The sequence below is a fragment of the Danio aesculapii genome, chromosome 7 (assembly GCF_903798145.1).
Source record: "Danio aesculapii chromosome 7, fDanAes4.1, whole genome shotgun sequence".
In the NCBI taxonomy this organism is placed as follows: Eukaryota; Metazoa; Chordata; class Actinopteri; order Cypriniformes; family Danionidae; genus Danio; species Danio aesculapii.
The window spans coordinates 18,366,249-18,393,249 of NC_079441.1; the positions used below are offsets into that span (position 1 = coordinate 18,366,249).

The window sequence follows — 27,001 nt, forward strand, 5'->3', positions numbered from 1 at the left end:
AGAGATATTCACCCAAAAAATTAAAATACTCGCCCTTAAGCGTTTATGGGTGTATTTTTTATGTTGATCACAAAAGCAGATCTTTTGAAAGAGGAAAACTGGTATCCGTTGACTTTTATAGCAGGAAATACAAACATGAAAGTCATTGGTTACAGGTTTTCAACATACTTTATATCTTCCTTTGTGTTCATCAGAAGAAGGACATTCAGACAGGTTTGAAACAAGTGAACACTCAAAGAAATTATGTTTGCTGCTTGTTCGAACAACTTATTTAAAATGAGCTGAATCAACACAATACTTGGGGGGTTTTGGGACAATATCATTGTTTTATGTTCAATCCACTTCAATTTGTAAAGACAAGTTAAATCGATTTGTGTGAGGACAACATGGAGGAATTGTGTGGAACCCTGCATTTATTCCAGTGAAGCCTGAGGAAAAGAAAAATGGTAAGTTTTGGGTGAAAGGGAAGTTTGCACCACACAGTTTTCTACTAAATATGTATAACAGTGTACAATTTGGTCATTCGTTAATACGTGAAGTTTATTTAACCTTATTCATTTAAGAGGATCACGTGCTTATGATTGATAATTCACCAATCAGATGATTCTTAACTCACTATAAATAACCAGAATTTCTCCCCTCATTATCTTCGTCTTGAAGAATCACCTCTTCCACCCCTACTCCTCTTCACTTTTTTTGATAGGGTGGCTAGGCGGCCCAGTGGTTAGCATTGTTCCTCCCTCACAGCTAGAACGTCACTGGTTCAAGTCCTTACCAGGGTGCGTTTCCCAAACAACAACGCAACTCGTGGCTGAACTATCATAGTACTATGCATCGTTTGGGAAAAGAAGGAATATTTCCCAAAACCTGTAGTTTCTCTGTCGCAGATCCATCATTTGAACCACGTTAGTTCTAACGGAAAAAAAAACGCTCATAATGATGCTCTAAACGGTGTGGTAACAACTTCTTTAGAGAAGAACCCCATAATTTCTTTGTGCAAATGATATTGTTTTAAAAAATATCCAACATTAGTTTTGGTAAAAACATGCACTCGTTTTCCATATTAGTTAAAATATATGTAAATGCCACATATCGAGCCTTTGTTTCCTTTACAAATATTATTGAGAACATTGCATATTCTATTCTAAAAGATAAAATAACTTACAAAAGCTAACACTATTCTAACATCATATATAAATCATATAAATAAATAAATAATGAGGCGATTTATTAAATGAAATTTAATATTTAATATTTATTAGGAGATGAAAAACATCATACTTTATTAATAATATTAATGATGATGACGATGATTTTTATTATTATTATTAGGATATTGTTTATTTATTAATTTTTTATTTTAAATTTTTTGTTAAAGTCTACTTTAACAATTTGACACATGCAAACCACTGCAGAAATGTTCTAACCAACAGGCCCCTGACATATACAGATACGTTTCTTGATAAATAACCTACCATAAATAAAAAGCTTTAATGTATGCTCTGTTTTCTGTTTTCACAAGATTTGGAGACGTAACATAAATGATGCTTTTAAATAATAGGTCACCTATAGCTTTCGTCATGAGCCACGGCTGTGTTCAAAATGCCATAAATGTTTTCAATGTGCACTACGAAGGCAACTCAATTGTAAACACGAAGATCGCTAAAACTGAACTGTAAAAATACTTTGAAAGGAAATTACTCCTAAGAGATATTACTTTTTTTTTTTTTATAATTCCAAGTTTAAATGTTAGAATGTTCTAAATGAATAGAGCATGGGGGATAACTGGGACTAAAACACAGCCACACTGTAAAAAATAGGTCAGTAAAATTTACGGTAAAAAAGGGCAGCTGTGGTTGCCAGTATTTCACTGTTAAAAATATGTAATTATGTAATTTCTCATTTTTTACAGTAAACTACCGTATTTCATTAATTTATAGAGGTAATATGTCTGCATTTTGTATTACCAACATCTACACATCTTTTGTTACACAGATAGACACATTAGTACAGCCATATGCAGGTGGTGATGGAAAGTTACATAATGAATTAGTGCTCATCTCACACATCTTTTCCCACAGGAAGAAAAGTGTATCTTGAAGGTGCTCAGTGCCATTCCCACAGCTACTAAACACCAGTATGGTAACACGCATAAAATAAAAGTTATGAAATAAACATTGTTTATCAACAATACATGTAGCATAAATCTCTAATGTACATAACTGATGGGGAAACAACTAAATAGATCCATAGTAATGTCAACAAAAAGCATAAAAAGTGATGTGCCATGCAGGGAATTCTGGGAAGGTCAATTTACGGTTATTCGCTGTATATATTAATGAAACATACTGTTAACCAGTTTACGAATTTTTACTGTAGCATTTTTACAGTTTTTACTGTTGAAATCATGGCCATTTTTTTTAAGTGCAGGAATGTTTCTAACTACATCTCCAGAGGTGTAGTTGCAAGCGTACAAGTTTGTTCTTTAGAACAATGGATTTGGGAAACACCAAATCAACAAACTATGTTTATAATGATGGAACTTGCGACCTTAGTTGGCTAACGATGGTTTTCGGAAATGCACCCCAGGCCAGTCGATGTTTCTGTGCAGAGTTTACATGTTGACATGCGGCATAGGTGAATTGACCAAACCAAATCGGCAACATGGATGAGCTCTTAATCAGCAGTATATCTCTCCATAGCAATCCCTAATTTGTCATTAGCCGTAAATAAACAGGGGAATTAAGCTAAGTGTGAGCTCTTGAAATCAGTGGTGTTTGAAAGTGTTCTATTTTCATCATCATCTTTGTGCAAATGACAAAATCATGAGTTTAAGAAAACGGCGATGTCAATTCCATATGTATTACATGTTCAGCCTATAGTCATGAGCCAGTAGTTAACCATATGCATGCAGGCACAGAGTGTTTCATTCCAAAGTGACATCGCCATCTACTGGCCTGGCATGCATACGGGAATCATTTTGACAATGTGGTTTTCTGTGCACAAAACTGTTGTAAATGTACCCTAAGAAATTAAAGTCATAACTGTATGCTTTGTGTAACTGCATTTAAATATTTATTCTGTCCCTGTGTCCTCCAAATAAGAACATCACAATCATTAAACATACATTGATTTGATTGCACCTTACACGTTTTTGTACGTTCTGTCTATAAAGATAATCAACATTTTAAAATATTCTACTGTATGTGAATAAAAGTTATTGTTATTTGGATTTAAAATGAGTTTAAATTTGTTTGTTTACCCCCCCAAAAAATAAGATTCTGTTACTTTTTACTCACCCTTCTGTTTTAATTTCCTGAGACCTTAGTTTATCTTCATTTATTCATTCATTTTCTTTTCAACTTAGTCCTTTTATTAATCAGGGGTTGCCACAGCGGAATGAACCACCAACGTATCCAGCATATGTTTTACACAGCGGATGCCCCTCCATTCGCAACCCAACACTGGGAAACACCCATACACTCTTGCATTCACACACATACACTACAGCCAATTTAGCTTATTCAATTTTTCTATAGCGCATGTGTTTAGACTTGTCTGGGAAACCGGACACCTGGAGGAAACCCACGCGGGGAGAACATGCAAACTCCACAAAGAAATGCCAACTAGCCCAACCAGGGCTCGAACCAGCGACCTTCTTGCTGTGAGGTGATCGTGATACCCACTGTGCCACTGTGACGCCCTTTGTTTATCTTCAGAACACTCAATTTTAGATGAAATCCTGGAGCTCTCTGAGCCTCCATAGACAGCAATGGTCCTGAGACCTTCAAAGTATGAAAAAGCAACCAAAAACATTGTCAAAACATTTCATGACCTCAGTGGTTCAACTGTTATCATACAAAGATAATAAACTCCATAAACTCTTTTTTTCTGCTGCAAAATAATAATAATAATAAAAACTGTAAATGACTTTGTTTGCCTACACTACCTGACAAAAGTCTTGTTGTATATCCCAGTTGTAAGAGCAACAAATAATAACTTGACTTCTAGTTGATCATTTGGAAAAAGTGGCAGAAGGTCGATTTTTCTGATGAGTCATCTGTTGAACTGCATCTCCATCATCACAAATACTGCAGAAGATCTATTGGAATCCACATGGACCGAAGATTCTCAAAAAAATCAGTCAAGTTTGGTGAAGGAAAAATCATGGTTTGGGGATACATTCAGTATTGGGGCATGCAAGAGATCTGGAGAGTGGATGGCAACATCAACAACCCGAGGTATCAAGAGATTTGTGCTGCCCATTACATTACAAATTCTTCAGCAGGATAGCGCTCCTTCTCAAACTTCAGCCTCCACATTAAAGTTCCTGAAAGCAAAGAAGGTCAAGGTGCTCCAGGATTGGCCAGCCCAGTCATCAGACATGAACGTTATTGAGCATGTCTGGGGTAAATGAAGGAGGAGGCATTGAAGATGAATCCAAAGAATCTTGATGAACTCTGGGAGTCCTGCAAGAACGCTTTCTTTGCCATTCCAGATTACTTTAATTATAAGTTATTTGAGTCATTGCAGAGATGTATGGATGCAGTCCTCCAAGCTCATGTAAGTAATACACAATATTAATTCTTTTTCCACTGCACCATGACTTTATATTATATACTGTGCATTATTTCTGTTAAGTGACTAGACTTTTGTCTTAGCAAAGTCAGACCTTACTGTCCTAATTAAATAATTCAAATCAAGGCATGATCATATTTTATTTTGGTAAAATAAGCGTAATCTAGAGGCCTTTGCCTTGTATATAAGCCACTTCTGATACCAAATCATCAACTAAAAGTCAATTCATTGTTTGTTATTCCTAAATCTTGGTTAAGCTTTTTTCTTAAACAACCATGTCAGAAGATCTATCACACTGTCATATTTTAGGATGACAATACCAAGATTCACTGCACTCAAATTGTGAAATAAAGCTTAAGTTTCACATTTGAATTGACCACCAGTTGACCTAAACTGACCGGAATGAAGCAACAGACCTGAAATCTTTGAGATGTCCTGGAGCAGACAGTCCATGCCTCAGGGTTAGACAGTAGGGGTGTTCCTATTAACAATACAAATGAATGCAACTCTTGATGAAAATATGCTTTGTGGTATTGTAATAGGTTGCACACTGTAATCAAAGTTAAAGATATAAAGATGGTCACTATCTGAAAGCCTGAGGAGAATCACTCTGTTAAGTCTAATCCAGCACATCTCAAGATGTTCACTGCGGTTCCAGTGAATTGGAAAATCAATACATCAGTTTGAACCTGATAAATCTTTGTATTGGACTCCTGAATCATTGGGTATTTTTTTATGCTTACAAATAAAAATCAATACCGCAACAGTTAGATTTACAAAGATTAATTATGCTATTAATTATGCAATTGTATGAAATAAAAGATATAAGAATACAAAGCTTTAAACTGAAAGGCAAAATGTATTGCAACACCTAGCTGGCAAATGTCAGAGAAACAAAGATGAATATTAATATTAATATTTCACCTTTAATTTTATTTGGTTTAAAGGAATTTAAACTTAATTCTCAGAATAATGCTTGATGTTCTCTTTTTGTGCTGTTTTGTTTTGTATGACGTTCTGAAATATAAATGAATTAGTTTGTTTAATGGAAAACACTCACATATCATTGGCATTTTCACTTACATTACGTGTGAATGTGGCTGAATGCTGTACAACACCAGGGAGACTCATGTCCAGCATGAGCTTCTTCACAAATGATAATGAGTCCCTCTTGTGGATGATGCACATGAATACATCAGAGACCACTTCTGATTACATGGCATGTGCAGTACTTTACCTGTTTAACGAAAATATTGCATATTAAATCAGAGTTCTTTACAGATATTGACGACTGGCATCAATATTGCCAAAAACATGTGATAACCTGCACCTGATATTAGGGTTTGTGGACACATGTGTGGCAATTTGTTTAAATAGGAAACAGGTTCATTAATGATGACTTGTTAGAAATATGAAATAGGCTCAGACCTCATATCTACAGCTCAAAGAATGTGTTGTTTGTAGGGTATTGCAGAATATTAAAGGGATATTTCTCCATTATTAACTCACCTTTCACTTCCAAAACCTGTTTAAAGGTCTTTCTCCTGTTGAACACAAAATAAGATGCTTTAAAAATGCTGGTTGCTGGGTCTCACTGACTTCCTGGAATTATTTTTTTCTTATGCAATGGAAGTCGATGGGTTCACCAATGAGCATTCTTCAAAACATCTTCTTTTGTGTTCAACAGAAGAAAGAAACTCAAATAGGTTTAAAACCACATGAGGGTGAGTAAATGATGAATTTTGGTCGCTTTTTATTTTTATTTTAACAATTGCTTTTTATTCACATACTGTAAAAATAAATGAAGTCAATTAATCTAACATAATACAATTATATGATTCATATAAATGATAAAAAATCGTTCCTTTAAAATGTATGAACAAATCGTCATTGATTATATAATTATGTTTATGTAATGAATATTTGTATTTCTTCTAAGACTTCTTTTTTAAATTTGACTTATGTCCTTCAGTGTGGTGAGCAAATAGCATTTGAGGATGGGCTGAAAAGAATTTCATTGACGCTTTTGAAAAGTTTGCGTCTCCCCTCCTTAAAAAGTGAAGCCAAAATAATTCATTGCCCCTGGTGGCTGGCTGCAGTATAGGTAAAACAAATGGGATGTAAGCCAAAGTTCATCTCTATGTATCTATAGAAACAGCATATTTCTGGGTTACTGCAGTATATGCTTAAAATGCAAGGTTATTTTAACCCAGCATTAGGTAAAGCATGAACCAACTCAATGGTTGGGTTCTGTTTATAAATGGAAAAAATAAACCTCTTTTAGTGTTAATAGCCTAGTGGTTAAGTACGCTGACATATCGCACCATGGTGCTCACGGCAACCTGAGTTTGATTCCTGGCTTGAGGTCCCATGCTGATCCTTCCCCTCTCTCTATGCTCCCAATGCTTTCCTGTCTCTCCTTCACTCTCCGATCTCAATAAAAGGTTAAAAACTAAAAGTAATTATAAAAAAATTAACCCATTTATTTGTTAATACAACTATATTTATGTTTATTAATACATGCATAGATGTGAATTAAAACAATACAGAATTTTGAGAGTGTATAAAAAGTGAATACAATAAAAAGACTTCCATCATTAGCAGGCTCCAAATATGGCTTCACTTTTCTACACTCTCAGGAATAAAAGTATGTGAACTTAAAGGGTCCATATTGATACCTCAAAAGTATATATTAGTACCTAAAAATTTTAAGAGGAACACTTTTGTACTTTTTAGGTACTAATATATACCCTTGAGGTATTAATATGGACCTTTTATGTTTAATTAAATTTTTTGCCTTTATTAGATAGGACAGTATTTAGACAGGAAGCGAAGTTGGAGGGAGAGAGATGGGGGTAGGGTAGGAAAATGTCCTCAAGCCAAGATTCAAACTCGGGACGCCCTGACGTACTACTGCACCAATGCGCTAACTACTAGGCTATTGCGCTGACAATATGAATATTTTAGGTTCAAATTTGTACCTTTTGAAAAGGTACCACCCCAGTGACAGCTCACGTACCTTTATTTCTGAGAGTGTATGTGAAGAGGTGCCATCTATCTTTTTTATTTATTTAATAATCTTTTACATTCTATGGTTATAAACATCAGCTAGGCTTGCAGAGGCACTGGTGTTTACAATACCACACTCCTTCATGAATGACGATGTTGGTTAAATTCTGCATTAACTGGACGTTGCTGTGACTTTTTTCCAGAATGTGCGCTTCCAACTTCTTATAGAACATTTGAGTAGGAGGCGGGGCTTTACTTTTGCATTACAAAGTCCCTAGTTAATCGCGGGAGTTATGTTTTAAAATAGAATTCAACAGGTGAAATCCGCGAAGTATTCAGCTTTATTTTTTACAATTATTATAGATGTTTTAAGGCTGTAAAACCCCTCACTACTCTTTTCTCAGATGGGCATTACCATTTCCACACTTTTCTCTCGTTTAAACACTCGCTTAACTTCCTTCCTTTAGCATGTCCAGAAGTTCAACTTTTTGTGCGATGGTTAGCATCTTCCTCTGCCTTTTGGGTGCTACTGTGGATGCCTTTGACAGTGCAGAATGTTTAGTCAACATTATGGGGTTTGTTGGGGAAAAAACTTGCAAACATACAGTACAGCACTTCAGAGTCACACTGCTAGCGATAACAGATTTATGTAAATTTGACAATCTGAGGACATTCTGTACTATACAGGTTACATTGCACGAATGAGATTGATTGACAATGGTCTACGGCCAATCAGGATGCAGATCACAATGCGCGAATCAGGACGCAGAACTCTGCAGAACTCTCTTTTTTGCGCTGTAAAAAAAAGCATGTCAAATTGCACAAAAAAAAAATCCACAAAACCGCAAGACAGCGTGAACCACGTTAAGGCTAATTTATACTTCTGCATTGAGTGACCACCATGACCCACGGCGCCTGCCTTGCGCATAGTTGTGCATTTATACTTCTGCATGCTGTTTGTGTTGTTCTGCAATAACACTTCCGAAACACTAGCGGGCAGTAGGTTTTTATGTTCCTCTGTGTCGAGTTTCTACAAGACTGTTTTGTTTTTTCGCAGAGTTTGCGATATTTGTCATTGCAACGTGTTGTTACATTTTTGAGAGGTCAGCGTTGGCGTCAGCCATGGCAAGGGCTATGCAACTGCACAAACGCTGCGCCAGATCATACGCATGCGCTTGACTCAGAAGTATAAATCAGCCTAGTTTGCTATTTCCTCATAGCAAACTAACGGTAAGAGGGGCGTTACTAAAAATACTGAGGGCAAAGCCATCAAACTGACTTAGCAAATGTGCAAACTTGGATTAAAGATTATCAAATTAAACTTTTTTACTCCAGTGGACTAATTTGCACAGATTAATTGTTTACTTTAAAATAACAATGTGAGCAAGCAAAATAAACTTTTGTTCATTTTGATTTCACACGGACTTCGCAACGCAACAAATGGCGTAACGTGTAAAAATAACTCATAAACGAATCTTTGTAGTGAACTGATTCTGAAGATTCAAATCACTGGGATGAATCAAGAGTCCCACCGCTATCTAGTGCCACAGAAACACTCGTGTGGACTTGCCCCAATACAAGAGAGCAGCGGTGGGAAGTCCTGGGTGCCGCTCTTTCGTCACACGCCGCGCTGGCCCGAGCCGAAGAGAAGTATTTCAAACCCCCATGTGTTTTTGTAGGGGGGGATGTTGTTACAGGATAGCTGGCTGTAGGTGTGTTTTTAACATTTTAGCAAACTAAATCATGAGACTCGACTCTGTCCAAGAGACCAAAAGTTAGACACAACAGAGCAGTTTTCTTTGTTTTTGCTGGATGCTGTGGCCCGGGCAGTGTTATCGGATAGTAGTATTGTGGTCTAGACGACTTTCCTCAACCCCCTTCTCTCCGGAGCGCTGGCTAGCGTTAGCAGGATAAGTTAGCCGCTGCCTCTTCCATACTTTCGCAGAACAACGGGAAAGTTGAGCAGAGTTGAGAGACATGGCGGAGACCAAGATAATTTATCACATTGACGAAGAGGAGACGCCGTACTTGGTGAAGATTCCCATAGCGGCCGAGAAAATCACTTTGCTGGATTTTAAGCAGGTCTTGAACAAGCCGAACTACAAATTCTTCTTCAAGTCTATGGACCAGGACTTCGGGTAAGTGATTGTGGGGGCAAAAAAACTCACAAAGATGCATGAGTAGTCGAATAAAAGTGATTTTTCTTTCACTGTAGGAAAGTTACCATTGCCTAAATTTGTGTCAAAAGTTGTTGTGAAGGAGTTTTATGGGTTTTCCCCCGACAAGGACACTGGTCTGGGTGGTCTGTTATTCGTATCAAGCCATCGTCGCAAAGTAAATGTGTGTGCAAGTCCAAAAGTGTCGATTAAGTGTATCACTTTCTGCAGTCTCTGACTTTACAGTTCTGTATTTAAATAAAAACTCTAAAAAAAAGTTGTTCATAGTTGTTGTATACATGTATGACGTATGTATACATAATACGCTACTGTTTTGAATCTGGACTCATACAATCAGTATAGTCATGACATATTATGTATGTATGAACCATATTTTCTCAAAACTCTTTACTTTAATATACACCACATAAAAATAAACCTCAATTAATTATTTTATTATATTATTATAGAAACTTAATCAAAAGTGCCGTTTGTGTGTTAAATAATTTTCATTTGAAATGCAGAATAATGAAAAATAGTTACCACAAAAATATGAAGCAGCACATGTATTTCTAACAATAATAATCATAATAATAATAATAATAATATAAAAAGTTTCCTTGAGCACCAAATCAGAGCACTAGAATGATTTCTGCAGGATCATGTGACACTGAAGGCTGTAATGGCTGCTGAAAAGTTAGCATTGCCATTACATGAATAACATTGCAGTTAAGTATTAATTTTAAACTATTACTTCACAATATTACTGTTTTAGCTGAATCCTTGATTAAATACAATCTTTATAAACATTTCTTACTGACGCAAACTTTTGAATGACACTATATAGTTTGTAGCTTATTCTGTATTGTACCTAAACATCTCATATTCCCTGTGTAGTGAAATCATCATCATCCTTTCCCTCACTTGCTTGCATACAGGCCAAGTTTGTAGTGTCCCACTGCAGTCTTGCCAGACTTTTTTTTTTCATAGAGAGTGGAGTTCTTTGTCTCAGACCGCATATTTGGCCTGAATCGTCCTGCCGTGGACAGAATACCGTCCACTAAATCTCAGCCACGTACTTGTCAGTTATGCATTCTCCAGATGCTACTGGAATGTCTGTGGTAATCTTAGCAAATTAGGATGTTATCATCTGACTGTAAATAGTCCATCAGTGTGACAGCTTACATTGTAGTTCACATGGAAATGGGTTGTAGATATCGATCTAATATAATGTGTAGTAATATAGTCAAAGTGATTCAAAGACACACTATGCAGTTTTATTTCTGTTTTTATTTTGTGCCTTTAATTTTTTACGTGTTATGTGAAGTCTTGTTAATTTACAGTATTTACCTGCTAAAAACTGTAGTTTAAATCAATAGAGCAGCAGAGGTCTACATGTTCTGCTGTTTTTTATAAAGTGGAAGTAAAATGGTTTTACAGGTAAAAAGATTTACAAGTTTGTATCTTTTAATCCCACAGACAGACCATTTTGAGGGATGTAAACAAAAGCAATGGTCCCGAACATATTTCCTGGTTTACATTTTTAATTTCTATAGCTTCCAACAATCCAAAAAGAGCAACATATTAATAATGTTATGATAGCTGTTTTAACCTTAAGTTACAATTGAATTGCCTCTTGTTACAGTTATGAAATATTTGATAACAAGCAGGAAATGTTCATGGGCCAATAATGTCACCACATTGAAATGGTCTATATATCATATTGTTGTTACTGCTTTACTGGGATGTGTATATTGTAGAGCTGCACAGTTCTGGTCAGGTTGAAATTCACAATTCTTTTTGTTTTGGATATAACTCATGATTCTGAATGGTATTAGTTTACACAACTAAACAAAATAATGCATATTTACCAGAGATACTGTCAAAATTAGGTTTTATGTTCATCCCACTTAAATTTGTAAGAATTCTGGAGATTTTTTTAGATGACTTGTTTTATATACATCCCACCTAAATTTGTAAAAAATAAGTTAACTTAATTCCTTCATGTTGTCTCAACTCAAATCTCAAAGCATTTTTAGTGTGAGTTAGGGCTGGGCGATTAATCGGAAAGTAATTGAAATCGACATACATAACCTAAAGTCCATCTAATTGTTCCAGGCTTTGTGATGGGTCATTTTGTGATTTGTCATTTCAGTTGTTCAACATTGATGTTCAAATAATCATAGATAGTAGATGGTGTGTGTTTCCTTCAATTATTTTAAAATCCAGTAATACACCCTTCATTCAATCTCTCACTTGTAAAATGTGAACAAAACTTGTCAGTGAACTATGAGGGCAAAAAAAATAAATAAATAAATAAAAGAATCGTTCATTAATCGTAATCGAGTTAAAATGTTCAATTAATCGAGTTTTTGGTTTTAGGCCAGTTCGCGCGCCCTAGTGTGAGTTGAATAATAGTTTGGAAAGAATTTATGATTTTAGATTGATTAGGATGTTTATGTAGGGGAATGCAAAAAAACAAAACAAAACAATAAATAAATTCGATAAAGAAAAAGATGCAAATTAAATAAACAATGTCTTATTGTTTTCAAAGGAAGTCGAAATGTATTCAAGTACAGCAGTAATTGAATAATTAAATGCAAAATAATACTGCATAGTCTTTGTTTCATAATTAATAGTGATTAATTTTTATTTAATTGTTTTTTCAAAGTTGGTACAATTTCTTATGCCTGAATGCTTTTAAAACTCTCACACAGCCACAGGCCTCAAAAAACACTGCAAAATGATCAATTATAATCATCCAGACTCAACATTGCGTTTACTTCCGATGTGTCTTGCGAATGATCACATTGCGGTATCAATACTAAAGAAATGTATTGCGCAGCCCTAGATGTAATTAATTCTGAAGTCATGATTCCATTCGATTCATGATTTTTATTTCACGGTTTTTCTCAAGATTTTTTTTTAAACAAAATGATACCAAAGACACTTCATGAAAAGGTGTTCTTTTATTGAACCATTTGTTTGTTTCTTTGTGTAATTGAATTTAACAAAATAAATCTCTTCATATAAACCATAAGGTTTTGATTAACACATTTTAATCATGATTCAAATAAACATGCAGTTTGTAGTCTAAGTTATTTTTGGCGTTTTTGCTTGTATTGGGATAGCACAGCATTTGGACAAGAAATGATGTTGAAGAGACTGTAAAGGGTGTGATCGGGAAAGTACTTATTACGTCTGTACTTATTACTGCCCATGAGAAGGTCGGTGCTAATGGGATTTCCAAATTGGAAGGAAAAACAGTATGGTCTGATTTTGAGGCAAACAGCAGATGAGCTGTATGATAAGCAGATTCACTCTCTGCCAGCAGGCGGTGGCTATGAACAGCTATGATAATGTTTCATGGGTTTACCCCTGTAAACAAAACAGCACTCCACTTACTTGGTTCAGAGGCAAGATGAACAGAAAATACAACATAGAATTTTCTAAATACAGTCAGTTCCACCTACAGATTCAATAATATAAGACTCCAATTTGATTGAGTTTTGTTTAGCATCTCAAACGATTTGAGTTGTCACGTTTTTGAAATTATTTTTAGCAGTTCGCAGTTCATCATTACATCACAAATTAAAATATATTAATATGAATGAAGAAATAAAATAATGAAAGCTTCCCTTGTTAATATTTTTTTAATTAATTGATGATTTGTGTTTATGAAGTTAGTTTGTTGCCACCTACTGGTATAACTTTGTAATTAATGTGATTTGGTGACAACATCAATTTGCCAAACTGATAAGTGATGACATACTGTTGCATATGAGAGATACATGTGTTGGTGACACCATTAGTATAATTTATGGGCACCAGTCCCAGTTCTCTCAAATGTTAGTCTGGAGCCCTGTGCTTCTACCTGGTAATACCATAGGTTTTCAGTGATCTGATTGCAGAGATGCATTACCGTTTCCACCTGGTATTTACATGCATCTTTAGTGACCCCTTATGTATAGGTGCGTACCAAATCGCATACATATGTACTATTCTACGCCATTTTGTAGTATAAATAGTGTAAGCAGTGCATTCACACTTAAATCTCTAAACAGAATAAGTGCACTTTAAATACCCAGATGATGCACTTATTCAACGGTAATAAAGAAGTGTGGGATGTTGGTACTTCACGCACTCTATGGCCACTGCTTTGCTCACGTAGCGGAAGGTGCGGAGCTTTCGGACCCTGATGTCGGATTACTTTATTTATTTTGGATTGTGAAAGCAAAATTCTCCTACGAGAGTTATTACAGCGCCTCTTGATGGTGAATGCAGTTAAATGCACGGGAAGTGTTATTTGGTAGTTGGGTAATTTATTTCACTAATATAGCAACCGTCAAACGTCTTCAGGGAACCGGTTTGGATTTCCGCTTAGTAAAAAAAACCCATTAATGTTCCATTTGGGACAACACTACAAACAAACTACGCTGTTGAGTGTGTAAGTGCATAAGTACATATTGGATAAGGGCATAGTGTATAGTGTGCCATTTGGAACCCAGCTTTTGTGCGTCATTGAGATCCATCTCTCTTATCTTGTCCCATTCCGCTTCATTCTTTTTCACTGTGTCCTAACAACATGTGATGTGGCAAGCAATTTGTCATACCACACTTGGTATGATCTGCACTGATATGCTATAATAAACAATTGCCAATTATCGGTGTCTGATAACAGCGCTCTATGTTAGCGGGAAATGGACATTTTTAAATGTTCACTACCGAAATTCACTAGCTCTGGCTCTATAATATAATTAATGAATACTAAACCTCAATAACATTATTATTATTATATTTTTAAATAATTATTTTAATAGGGGTTTTCACCTTTATTGATAGGACAGTGTAGATTTACAGACAGGAAAGTATGGGGAGCAGAGAGAGGGGAAGGATGGGCAAAGGATCTCGAGCCGGGAATCGAACTCGGGTTGCCGCGAGCACCTGGGTGCTATATGTCGACGCACTAACCACTAGGCTATTGTCGCTTAAGTGGTGTTTTAAGTACAAATATAAAAGTTAGCTAGTTCTTTTATTTCCTAGACCGGAGGTAATCTGCTCCTGCGTTCAATAATTGTCAGATGAAATGTTATAAACTCATTCTGGTAACATTTAACACTAAATAAATCACATAATCCGCATCTGATATGATCATTTTTAAAATAAGTTTATGCTGTTCCAGCTGTGATGTTGCAGAAATAGAAACTTTGCATTTCACCACCATGGGTGATTAGGACAAAAACTCCTTTTAACATGGAAAAGCTGTAGGGCTGGGCCTATAAAATCGAATTGCGATTTAAAATTTATGTCAACAACAATGATAACCTCTGGACTTTCCTTTTTTTAACCATTTATTGATACAAGAGCAAAAATGTGCAACAATGGGAATCTAAAAGTGTGTTGATATTCGGGATTTCGGCTACCGAAGATTTATTGGCTGAAAATATGTTATGCTATTTAATGGACCCTCTAATCTTTGTGGCTTCAGTCATTGTTGTGATATTCTTTTAAATCTGGAAGCATTACCAACTGATATCGAAACATATATTTTTATCGTTTAATATAGAAAATAATTATCAAGATGGCATTTTTGCCATATGGCCAGCCCTAAAAAGATGTCTTTTATTATGTGTCGTTGCGTGTACTTTAGACACGATGTTAGATTGCTTTGGTGTGAAGTGCGAGTAATAGGCATGGGACGATAACCATTTTCAAGTGGTTTGGAAAAGGCAAGTATTTTTAAACCACCAAACTTTTCAGCTATACCTTTCCTAAGGTATGTGTAAGATTTTTTTTATTTACGTTTTTCAGGAAAACAATATCTCCAGCAGAAAAGATATCCAAAGATGCCATTTTAAATTGTGAAGAAATCTGTGTTTTAGAAACTAATGAAGACAGCAGAAGTCAATGATTCATTTGAATTATTTATCCTGACATGTTCACTGCTCCAAAATATTTAAAATGTTTCTCAAAATAAAATTTATTCTGTGCAAAAGGGGAAAAAAGTTTTACCCAGACATTAAAAAAAAAAACATATTTTAGAGATGTAATCACAATACCGTCAAATTGTGACACCGTCATATTTTTATCCAAGATTATCATACTGTCAGAAGCTTATACCAGCCTATGCCTACTACTGAATGAACAAACCCATGTTATACAACGTGTGATTGAGTGGAAAAGCATGCATATAACAGGAATGTGAATGGCAGCCACCGAAGCACGAGTACCTTGTTTTGGTGCTTTTTCTCACAACATGTCTCGTAATGGTCAAATGCAAGTAATCTTTTGTGGGTTTTGGGATACTTTCGACCCAAACATAAGTGTGTACACTACAAAAGTGATCAGAAACTGATCAAACCTTTCTGAAGGTGGCCTAAAGTTCAAAATGGTTTAGACCTCGTTTATAGCTATATTTATTGTCGACCACTCGTGATCAAATTGATAAAAATAAACCTTGAAAATACCAGGAACAATTGGTGTCAAATGAGTGTTTGAAGTGACATTATATTCGTTTAGCAAGTAATAAAGTATTTCCAGTGCTATAAAAAGGTGACATCAATGTACATTTATCAGATTTATAACTAGATCAATTTACTAATTCTGAAGCCAACATGTCTGTCTGATATGTCTATGTGGGTTTTATTGGGAATACAAAATCTGAATCCTCTTTGCTGCCGTAGATTGCATGTCTCGCCAGTTTTTGGCATTGCGGCAAAGGGTGGACGTGTGTGTGTGTTATTGTTGAACGGCATTGCATGTGAATGTAAGCTGATATGCTGGAGGAGTGAGGCGCTGTGATGCTGCTGTGTGAAGAACCAGCTGTCAGTCTGACTGTGTGTGGCAGGGGACGGGTTGGGGTTTCTGGGCCACGTTTGAGGAGGGATATGGTTGGAGGTTGGAGACGGGCCATTTGCTTAGTGTCTGGGATTGAATCAACAGAAAGAGAGTGAATGAGAGAGGGAGAGAAAGGAGCCGGGACCCCTTGGTTCTCTCTAGGGCCCCTTAACATTCTCTCTGCTTAAGAGCACAGACCTGATTTCAGGGTTGTTTTATTTCTCCTACCTTGTTCCTCTGCCTGTGTAGGCGCAAATCGTTCAAATTAAAATAAATATCCACATGCTCGCCGTGCCAAATTGTAACATAATCTGCAGATTTAGCCATCCTGAGCTCGTTCTGTTGTAAGAGCTTTTGTTTTGTTGAAATCAGGTTTTCACGAGAGGCTGTGGATTGAGTGCGTGTTTTTCTGTGGGTTGTGTTAGAGGTCAAGGGTTGTTATTCAAGTACAGTTGTTGGGCTTAATTAGCGTCATTAGAGATCTTGGGGGTGGGATTGTTTCACAAGCGTTAAAATGGAGCTTTGCTTTTGGGAAGTGCTTTTGTGAAATCGGCGTAGAGTTGCGTCATGTAGGCAAATGTGCAGTGCTGGGATTGGTTTTTACACTCAGACAATAGAAGACGAAAAAAAGTAGTTTCTAAAAACTCATTTAATATTACAGGGTGTATATATGTTATATGTTTCTTTATTTAACCAGATAAAAACCCATTGAGATTAAGATCCCGTTTACAAGGGTGACCTGGCCAAGAGGTCAGGTTATTATAAAAAATAATAATATTAATAATAAATAGAAAATTAAGATAATAGAAAAATACAGTTTAGTTGTTCAGCTATACCACTTTACAATGTTAAAAACACACACTTTGAGAAATGGACTGTTGTTGTTTGTTATAAAAGGATAGAGCGAAAAGATGTAATTGGGGTGTCCGTGGGGTCTTACAATGTATAAAAAGTTGATAAATCAATTTAGAGAAATCTTACAAAAAATCAGGCTCCACAATTTGGAGAAAAAAAAAAACGAATCGTGAATTAGCTGATCAAATTTGCGATTTTAAAATACGATTTACTTCCATTTCACAAAAGAGCTACAGATTTGATAGGGGGGTTTTAACAGCCAAGCATATCAAGCATAATCAAAGTATGCTGATTATTTAAAACTTCTTAAACATTTGATGATAGGCCGATATCCTATATAGGTTTGGTTGGTAATGTTATTTATGCCATTGTTCGCATGTTAAAATAAATCAATATTTTAAAATGTAATAGCCTTAATGTGTCAGACACAACATAGACACAGCAAATATTGTTATTTTTTATTATTAAGGGATAATTAGAATTCTAATCTGATCAGTTAGCAGTTAATGTTCAATTAACAAGCAACGGTTGTCGGTTGCTAAAATTTATTTAAATGAGCATCCCTAAAAGATATCCTTTATAAAATCTACGCAATCTTTACATTTAGATTGTTACACTTTACACATTGTTCAGAATATGTGCTTATGAACTGACAGAACTTTCAAAAACTATATGCATGTTACCGTATTTGATAGCACATCAAAATGATTGCAGCTTTTGCGAATTTGAACTAAACTAAACTCTGAAAACTGGACTGACACCATTTCAATCTACTAGAACTTCTATGTTAAGTTGCTTTGACACAATCTACATTGTAAAAACGCTATAGAAGTAAAGTTGAATTGAAAATCGCACCCTTTTAAATCACGATTTTGGTTTAAAAATGATTAATTGTGCAGGCCTATTAAAAAGTCTCTTTAAAAAGTATTAAAATGTCTTAAATGCTGTGTTACAAGGTAGTGTTATTATAAGTATCGTGTTCGGTACCAAAGTTGATACTTTTAACATCACTATGTTAGAAGGTATTACATTTTGTATTACTTTAGATTATACAATGTATAGACCATTTCAATATGGTGATGCCATTGGCTCATTGACATTTCCTGTCAAACTATTTCATAACTGTAAAAACAAAAGGCAATCCAATCAGAACTTTATGTTAAAACAGCAATCATAACATTATTTATCAATATGTCAAACTTTTTCTAATTTCTCGGAAGCTATAGAAATGAAAATTTATAACAGGAAATATGTTAGGACCATTGTTATTTTTTACATTCCTCAAAATGGTCTATTGTTTGCTAAAGGTTGCCTATTCCTGCTGTTTTATAGGTTCCACCTGTTGGATTAGCATTGCTATTCAGTATATAAATAATGTTGTAATTTAAGATTCGTTTCTTACTACCTGAATGAAGTAAATATACTGCAAATTAAAATGTTGGCAATGTTACCAATTAAAACTTAAAGCGGCGATGACGTTTTAAAAAGTAAAAAAAAAAAAAAAGAATGCATACTCGCATTAGTTACAGTTGCTTTGAACCATGCCGAAGTGCGATTGTCCCCCTCTCCCCCGACGGCCTGCCCTCACACTACATTTTGCCTTCCAAAGCTGAGCACGCTTGCGTCATGGGTGATGCGACTGTTCAGTTAAACAGGAAGAGAAGTGCTCTCGCTCAGCATAGTAAAGATTGCTTTAGTTATATTGCTTTAGTGACTGCAGTCAAATATTTTGCCGAACAGATCCACCACTTTTGAGTCTCATAAATTATCAGGAAAGTCATCGTGCTGCACGTATTAGGATGTTTGATGAAGGTGCAGCTGACGTACAGCATGGGCTTTGCGTCTTTAATAAACTATGACAGTTCGCGTTCATTGAAATGTAAGAATGATTTATAAATCCATAATAAACAGTCCCTTAAAAGTGACATTGCATCTTCAGTTTCGAACCGTGCTGTGGCACACCTCTTCCAACTGGGCCAGGGCCGGCCAACTGAACTGTGCCTGGGCCTGATTCGGAGCACTCACACTTGTCAAATTAACCGGGAATTGTGTCTGGGCACGGTTTGGATAACACAGTGTGAGTGCAGTGCACCCTTAAAAAAAGTCTTAAAAGGTATTGGATTTCACTCTCCGATTTCTGTATATACCGTGTATTATTATGAGTTAATAGTGGTAGTTCCTAAGGCCAAAATCATTATTAATTTAGCTGAAACATGTATATATTTATGTCCCTAACTCTCATTATCAATGTTTGTCAGTTGGTATCTGGCTGGTTGACAGAACTGTCACTCACCCTATTCAGGCCAGTGTTGCATGCTGAAAATTTCACATCCGTTGGGTTTGTGCATCCATTTTTATGACAAGAGATCATTCTGTGCTGTATTCTGCATTATTATGGCAGTGGGAATACTGCTGAATCTTTAACAAGATAATGTTATTTAGCTAGCTAACTAGATACTTGTGATGAGCCTTGGATACTTTTGTAAGATGTGATGTTCGTTCTCAGTACTGTACGAACAGAATCAAGTGTGGGTTTTCAGGATCCTTTTAATGAAAGTTTTTTTTTTGTAATAGAAGTATTTTGTATTTTATCCAGAAGAAATGAATTTGTTAATTATAGATATTAATAATTTAAAGAATTTGTCCTGACTGTAAACTATTAATAAGTAGTGAATGTTTTGCATTTAATGCCATCATTTTCATCAATTTTGTGCAAAGTTCAAAGTTTTCCAGCTTGCTTTTTTTATATGAAGAAATGTTGACTATTAACAAAAATAATGACATTTCAGACCCATGTCAACCAGCATTGGTAAAGCTAAATGTGAGTAAAGTAAAGAAAAGTACTGGCACAATTAGTCAACAGAAAAATAAAACATATTTATGATTGAGCCCTCTGGTTTAATGGCTTGTGTATGATATCTGTGCTATTTCTCTTAAAAGGAATGAATAATACTGTTTCTGATGTTAAAGCATTGGTATTATTTTGTCTAAACATGAATACAAGCATTGTCATTTCAACTTTTATGCTCTGAATAAATGACACCTTTTTACTTTAAATTTTGACCAATAGTCAATTTCCGTTTGCACAATGAGATGAAAATGAAGACAAATTTAAACAAATATACTATATAAATTGAAAACATTTAGAAAAAACTATAAATTGAGAATTTACAATCGGCCTCCTCATTTTGGATTTTAAAATTTGGAGAAATCATGCCTGTCAAATATGTGATCTTTAATTTTTATTCTGTTTTGCTTTGATAATTTGTGTCTCAGGGTGGTGAAGGAAGAGATCTCCGATGACAGTGCCAAGCTGCCATGCTTCAACGGAAGAGTTGTCTCCTGGGTAAGAACTATTCCTGTTCTCTCTTACTTGCATGTTTTTCCCTAAACAAATGTTTTACTGAGAGATACGCTAGCGTCATAACTGTTCTTGTTTTTTCTTTAAAGTGCAAACATTGAAACTTTTCAAAAATGCCCTCTAGTTGCATTGTTGATTGTATTCTCTACAATTCCAGCTGGTGCTAGGTCTTGAACCTGCAACCTTTTTTGAATCCCACGTCCAACTCTCTAACTCTAACCTAAAATACGCCGGGTTTGACCCACCTAAGTCCTTAGTATCAAAGGCAACCTAATGTTCAGTGTCAGTGTAAATGAAATGTTAAACAGCGCTGTTCTCGTAGTCATTGCAACCCAAATGACACCTGTCTGTTCAAACCAAAAAACAAGTTGCCTACAATATAAGTAAGCTCAGTTTGTTTTAGCTTGTTAATTTAGAAAAATGACTAGCAATAGGGGAAATATCTGGTCAGACACAAAGTAAAAAAAGTCTTATTTAATAAGAGCAGAGGAAGAAAAACCAGCAAAATGTCACGAGCATAAATGGGTTTCTATTCTTTTTTTTTTTAGAGAGACCTTGACTTCACAGTGTGTGAAGAGATAAGATGCAGGTTAGGGCCAAGCTCAAAAATCTTAAATGTTTTTGCCTATAAATAAGGAGATGCGCATTATACAAGCTTTAGTTGCAAGACAAGCCCGGTCACGTAGACTGTTCCGTTTAAATGGGTCATAATTCATTCAAATTTCTTATATAAAGACCAAATGGACTGTAGTTATCTTATGATTTTTGTTGACACTAAATTCTGTGCCTTGTAAATAAACAACTTTTGCTAAACATTTAAGCAGATGAATAAGCAAATATCTCAATACTCTCAAAAATGGAGTTAAACAAATTAGGCTACTTTAGGCTCTAAATCATTACACAGAAGTGAAATATTTTTGGTTTTGTATGTTAAGTTATTATTAATGTCTTTGTATAATTTTTTTAATATACTTCAGAAATAAATTTAAAAAATCACATTTGAGGCCTTGAGACAAAGAACCATATAATCTAAGATTTTTTTTCATTTGGATTGTGAACATTATATTAAATATTTTTATTTTACCCGAAGATGGACAACGAAAGCTTCTCAATTCTAAGGAGATCACATTTTTCAGTGTTGGCTTTTTAAAATCAAATTATTGTGATATATATTTCTCAAATGTGGAAGAACAGTATATGTCCAGTTAGTGTGGTCAGTATAACTCCAATTCATCAAATCACTTTAAACCACTAAAGATTCATGTTTTCAATTTATGTTTATTTATATAGCGCTTTTACAGTGTAGATTGTGTCAAAGTAGCTTAACATAGAAGTTCTAGTAAAGTCCAATTTTCAGAGTTTTTACAGTTCAGTTCAGTGTGGTTTAAATTTCATTGCTGAAAGTTCAAACACTGAAGAGCAAATCCATCGATGCGCAGCTCCGTAAGTCCCAAACCAAGCAAGCCAGTGGCGACAGTGGCAAGGAACAAACTTCGTTAAATGACGAAGTGAAGGAAAAAAAAACCTAGAGAGAAACCAGGCTCTGTTGGGCACGACCATTTTTTATCTGGCCAAACTTCCTGTGTGGAGCTGCAGTCTAGGTGCCGGAGGTTGGAGAACGCTGGACGTCCATCGTGGAGAACTGCAGGTGTGAGTAGGTCACTGGGGGGTGATCAGACTGCCCCACAGGATCAGTGCAGGGACTCGTCTGTCACTGTCGTCTTTCAGGAATCAGTCTCATGCACTCCCCTCCTCCATGACCACCACAGCATCAGCTCAGGATACGGCCTGGTCCAGGATTATGGATACCTTGGCATCATTTCTTCACAGGTCTTGGATCGCATCAATAGATAAACATCTGATTCCTTTGTTTTACTTTTAATACAGTAACAGAAACTGCAGTTTAATAATAAGGATATTTTTCAAGATTATTATTATTATTATTATTATATTTAAAATTCTTCCACTCACCTCTTTCGATGGATTTTTCGCTGATTTTTGTTCTCCTCTTTGATTCAAATATGGTTTCCCATCATCCTCAAATCCTTCCTTACTCTGTCCATTCCGTTTCGTTCATGTCGGCTCTCCTTTTTTTTGCAGAGGATTTGCCTTTTAATGTCTGAACAAACTGTCCAGTGAACGATAGCACGTGCTTCAAATTTAATGTCATTATGAAATGTTGTTTTTATTTATTTACTGTTATATATATTAACAGTTATTTAATATAAAAAAGCATTTGTTTTTGTGGAAACTACTTTTATAATTGTACTATTTATTTTAAGAGGTATAGTTTCCATCATTTTAATTCCGATGTAAATGCATTTATAGCACTTTAGAACCACATTAAATGGTCTGTATCATTGCTGTGGTTTTATGTCAAGTCAGGTTTGGTTTCTGTGACGCCTTTGCTGTGTAAAAATTGCTCTAGTTATAAAAGCAAAGAATGTTTTGAACAGATTATTTGAATACATTAATCAGTAAATTATATAGTTAGACGTGAAAAAAAATTAGTTAGATGTGCACGTTTAATTGAAGGTGATAGTTTGCTCATTTTGTCAGCTGAGCCAATTCTGCCTCTAGCACATGCTTTCAGATGGAGCAACATTTACTACACCAAGCCATAGTTTCCTGACAAACTACCCAAAGTCACATTCATAATTGCATATAATATATTCAGGCGATTACGAAAACATTCTGCGATAATGGCAGCTTCGTGTAAGCTCTCTGTGAACTACTGCTACATCTGAAAGTATGTTAAAATCCCACATTTAATAACATACTTTACTCCAACCTCACTCCATAAATTCATAACAGTGTTTGAAATAAATCTTTCCATAAGATGATTCCGTAGTTGTGTGATTATTAATTACGTTGAATCAATGAAAGCAATTAAATCTTTAACCCTTATGGGGACATTTTGATTCACTATGTGGTTGTGTTGAGTTTTAGTTCAGCCCCAACTTTTTCTGTTTGAGCAAATGGAACAATTTTTGGCGACAACCCTTATTTTGACACAATTTGTGAAAAGACCAGTGCTCCTAACTTCAGAAATGTAGGCGCACCAGACAAAATTTAGTCGCACCCACCAAAAATGATGAGCACTTGATGAGATATTAACAGATTTATTGCATTTGAAATCAACACTAATCAAAACTAACAAATAAACAAAAATCTGCATGCGCTCACTGGCCCTGCTTGACGTTAATGAGATGAACTGAATTAACAATAATAACTGTGCTGTTCTCACAGGTGGTGTCTGATATTGCACAGATGAAATTGACATATAACTTATTATTTGCATTCGTCATCTTAATAGCATTAACGGTCTTTTCACAAGCTGCAATATTAGTTTGCAAAGATGCTTAATGTGTGAATACCTCCTAATTCCACGCATGTGGTGAACATTTTGCTGTAAAAACTGGTCACACGACAACAATTTTATGCACAAATGCTCACAAATATATTTTGAGGTTGCATAGATTAAATTTCGGGCGCATATGCGACTAAAACGGTCGCAATTTTGATGCCTGGACTTTGAAATTTTTAAATAATACAACAAAACATTATGGGCCGATTTATTACGTTCTTGGCAGTTTTTGTCTCGCTGACTTCCATTGTAACAACATTATTTGATTGTGAAGCCTCGACACCATATAATTAAGTGTTATTGATTGTTGGTGATTTTCCCTGGGAAAAGTGTAGATTTGACACACGGCTGGCCGGAAGTGCAATATGCACATCAATATAGCAGCATTTTTGACACTGTATAACAATAATGAATATTTTTACAGTACTTTGACAGTTTGGTTTAGGGTTGGGGTGGGGGTAAACAAAAAAACCTAAAACAATTTATTGCGTAATTTAAGTAATTAAGTAAGTAATGTGTATTTTTATAGCGCATTTATCGTGTATGGCCATACACCCAAAGCGATTCACAATCATGAGTGGGGTCTCTCCACACCATCACCAGTGTGCAGCATCCACATGGATGATGCAACGGCAGCCACAGGACCAACGGCGCCAGTTCTCTCACCACACACCAGCTATAATAGGAGTGGACAGACAGTAATAGAGCCAGTTCAGTGGATGGGGATGATTTGGAGGCCATGATGGTAAGAACCCATGGAGGGAATGTGGCCAGGATACCGGTGTTACACCCCTACTATTTACGAGAAGTGCCATAGGATTTTTAATAACCACAAAGAGTCAGCACCTCGGTTTAACGTCTTATCCGAAAGATGCCGCTTACTGACAATTCACCTTACTGGGGCATTAGGACTCACACAGACTGTAGGTTGTGCACCCCCTGCTGGCCTCTCTAACACCACTTCTGACAGCAACCTAGTTTTCCCTTGTGGTCTCCCATCCAGATACCGACCAGACTCAGCCCTGCATAGCTCCAGTGAGTAACTGATCTTGGGCTGCAGGGTGATATGGCTATGGGCATTAAAGATAACATAAAAAATACTCAATACAACTGCTGTTTTTACATTGCTTTGATGGTTGGGTTTAGGGTTGGGGTGAGGGTAGACGTTAATAAAACACAATAAATGTGAAATTTATTAAATAATAGAAATAATTCTTGTTAACTTCCGGTGCAACCGTATCCAGTCTAGCAGCAACTGCGAATACTGGGAAGCTGTGTAGTTTATCAAATCATAATTTCAGCCACAACAATATCTGATCTAGCAACAACCTTTTCCCTGCTGGGAAGAGGGACAATTTCCTGGGTTTCTTCTTCATGGGTGTTTGGAGTTTCCATGCAAGAGCGCCCCCTGGCCTGCAGAGGACATTTACTACTGGTCACACAACCATGCTTTCTTGGCGTGATGTGCATGACAATAACAGCTATCGATTAATTTAATTTTGACTCATTGTACAGCTAGATTTAGTGTCATTTATTTATCCATGACAGCAGACATCCCAAGTCTCTCGAAAAAATTTTGCGGGAGAATCCCGGATGCCCGTAAACGAATGATAATCTCCCAGAAGGCGCGTGTCTTCCGCCCGGTCCTCTAATACATCGCACACCCCTCTCCACCGTATCCCTCCCTGCTTTTCAGATACGTTGCGCTCCTCCATCCCTCCAATCCCTGGTTTTCAGATACGTTGCGCCCCACACATCTCCCGCATATCATCTCTGTCTCCCCTGAAATTACTTTTCCCAACTTGGGATGTCTGTGACAAGCCTAAACCATCCGAGATCTCAATACAGAAATATGCAAGCTGTAGTTAATTCTCATTATCAAAATGCTAATATTTTGAGATTTAATTTTGATCAGTACCTTTACTTTAACCAAATCTCCACATCCTGTAGTGACGCGTAACAGGCCTGTTTTTAATTCATGTCACAGTGAATCTTTAAAGAATCCTAAGTGTGTGTGTTTGTGTGAAGCGCTTCACACGGAGACTGAAATCCAGCCTCATCTAAAAGCCCTCAAAGAAAGGCAGGTGCTTAAGTCAAAAGGCCTGGACGAAACTAGAGCCTCTGAGATGGAAACAGTAGACCACCGTCACGATGGCTCCAGGTCTCTTGAGAGAGTGGCTACAATGCAACTGAGCATACATTAGCATGAAGAAAGGCCATGCAGTGATACTGTACGCTGCCTGTTATGACACTGTTGAGGTTTCTTTCTCTTGTCAAGTACACGACTTGAACTTTAACACTGTAGCGTACTGAGATTGGGAAGATTATTGATGTTTTTTTTCCTTCTCTCATGAAGTAAACATTTCCCTTACATTTCTGTTTAAACTCCAGACAAGCCTGAATAGAGTTTTTTTGTCTGCTTTTACGTCTCCAGCTTGGTGTTGTTGATTTAATTCGTAGTTACGTAAAAACTCAGACACTTGATATGTTTGACCTGAAGCAGTGCGCGATCAGTTTTACCTTTCTCAATGAGCTTCAGGAGTATGTGATGGGGACAATATAATTTGTGTTATTACTGTCATTAGATCTTTTCCTCTTAGTTCTTTTTAGTTGCTTGTTTTTAGTGGATCATTTTCTCTCTCTCTCTCTATTTCTCTCTGTGTGTTTGTTAGCTGGTGTCCTCGGATACCCCTGCAGCAGAGCCTGTAGCTCCTCCAGTAGAGGTCCCGTCTCAGCCCTCACCTCCCCCTCCACCCCTGCCTCCACCTCCTGCTGAGAGGATGGCGGGCATTGGAGACTCCAGACCCCCTTCCTTCCAGTACGTTACTGTGAATCTCA

The 27,001-nt window shown here is 36.2% G+C and overlaps 1 protein-coding gene across 1 annotated transcript in view; it reads left to right on the top strand.

Moving 5' to 3' along the window:
• The first annotated feature begins 9,118 nt into the window (after positions 1-9,118).
• Positions 9,119-27,001, top strand: part of dvl2 (dishevelled segment polarity protein 2) — a 36,982-nt gene continuing 19,099 nt past the window's right edge. Inside the window, exons 1-3 of the mRNA XM_056461201.1 lie at positions 9,119-9,725; positions 20,712-20,781; positions 26,836-26,981. Of these exons, the coding sequence (XP_056317176.1) occupies positions 9,565-9,725; positions 20,712-20,781; positions 26,836-26,981 (377 nt within the window). The 5' untranslated portion in view covers positions 9,119-9,564. The remainder of the gene's footprint in view (positions 9,726-20,711; positions 20,782-26,835; positions 26,982-27,001) is intronic.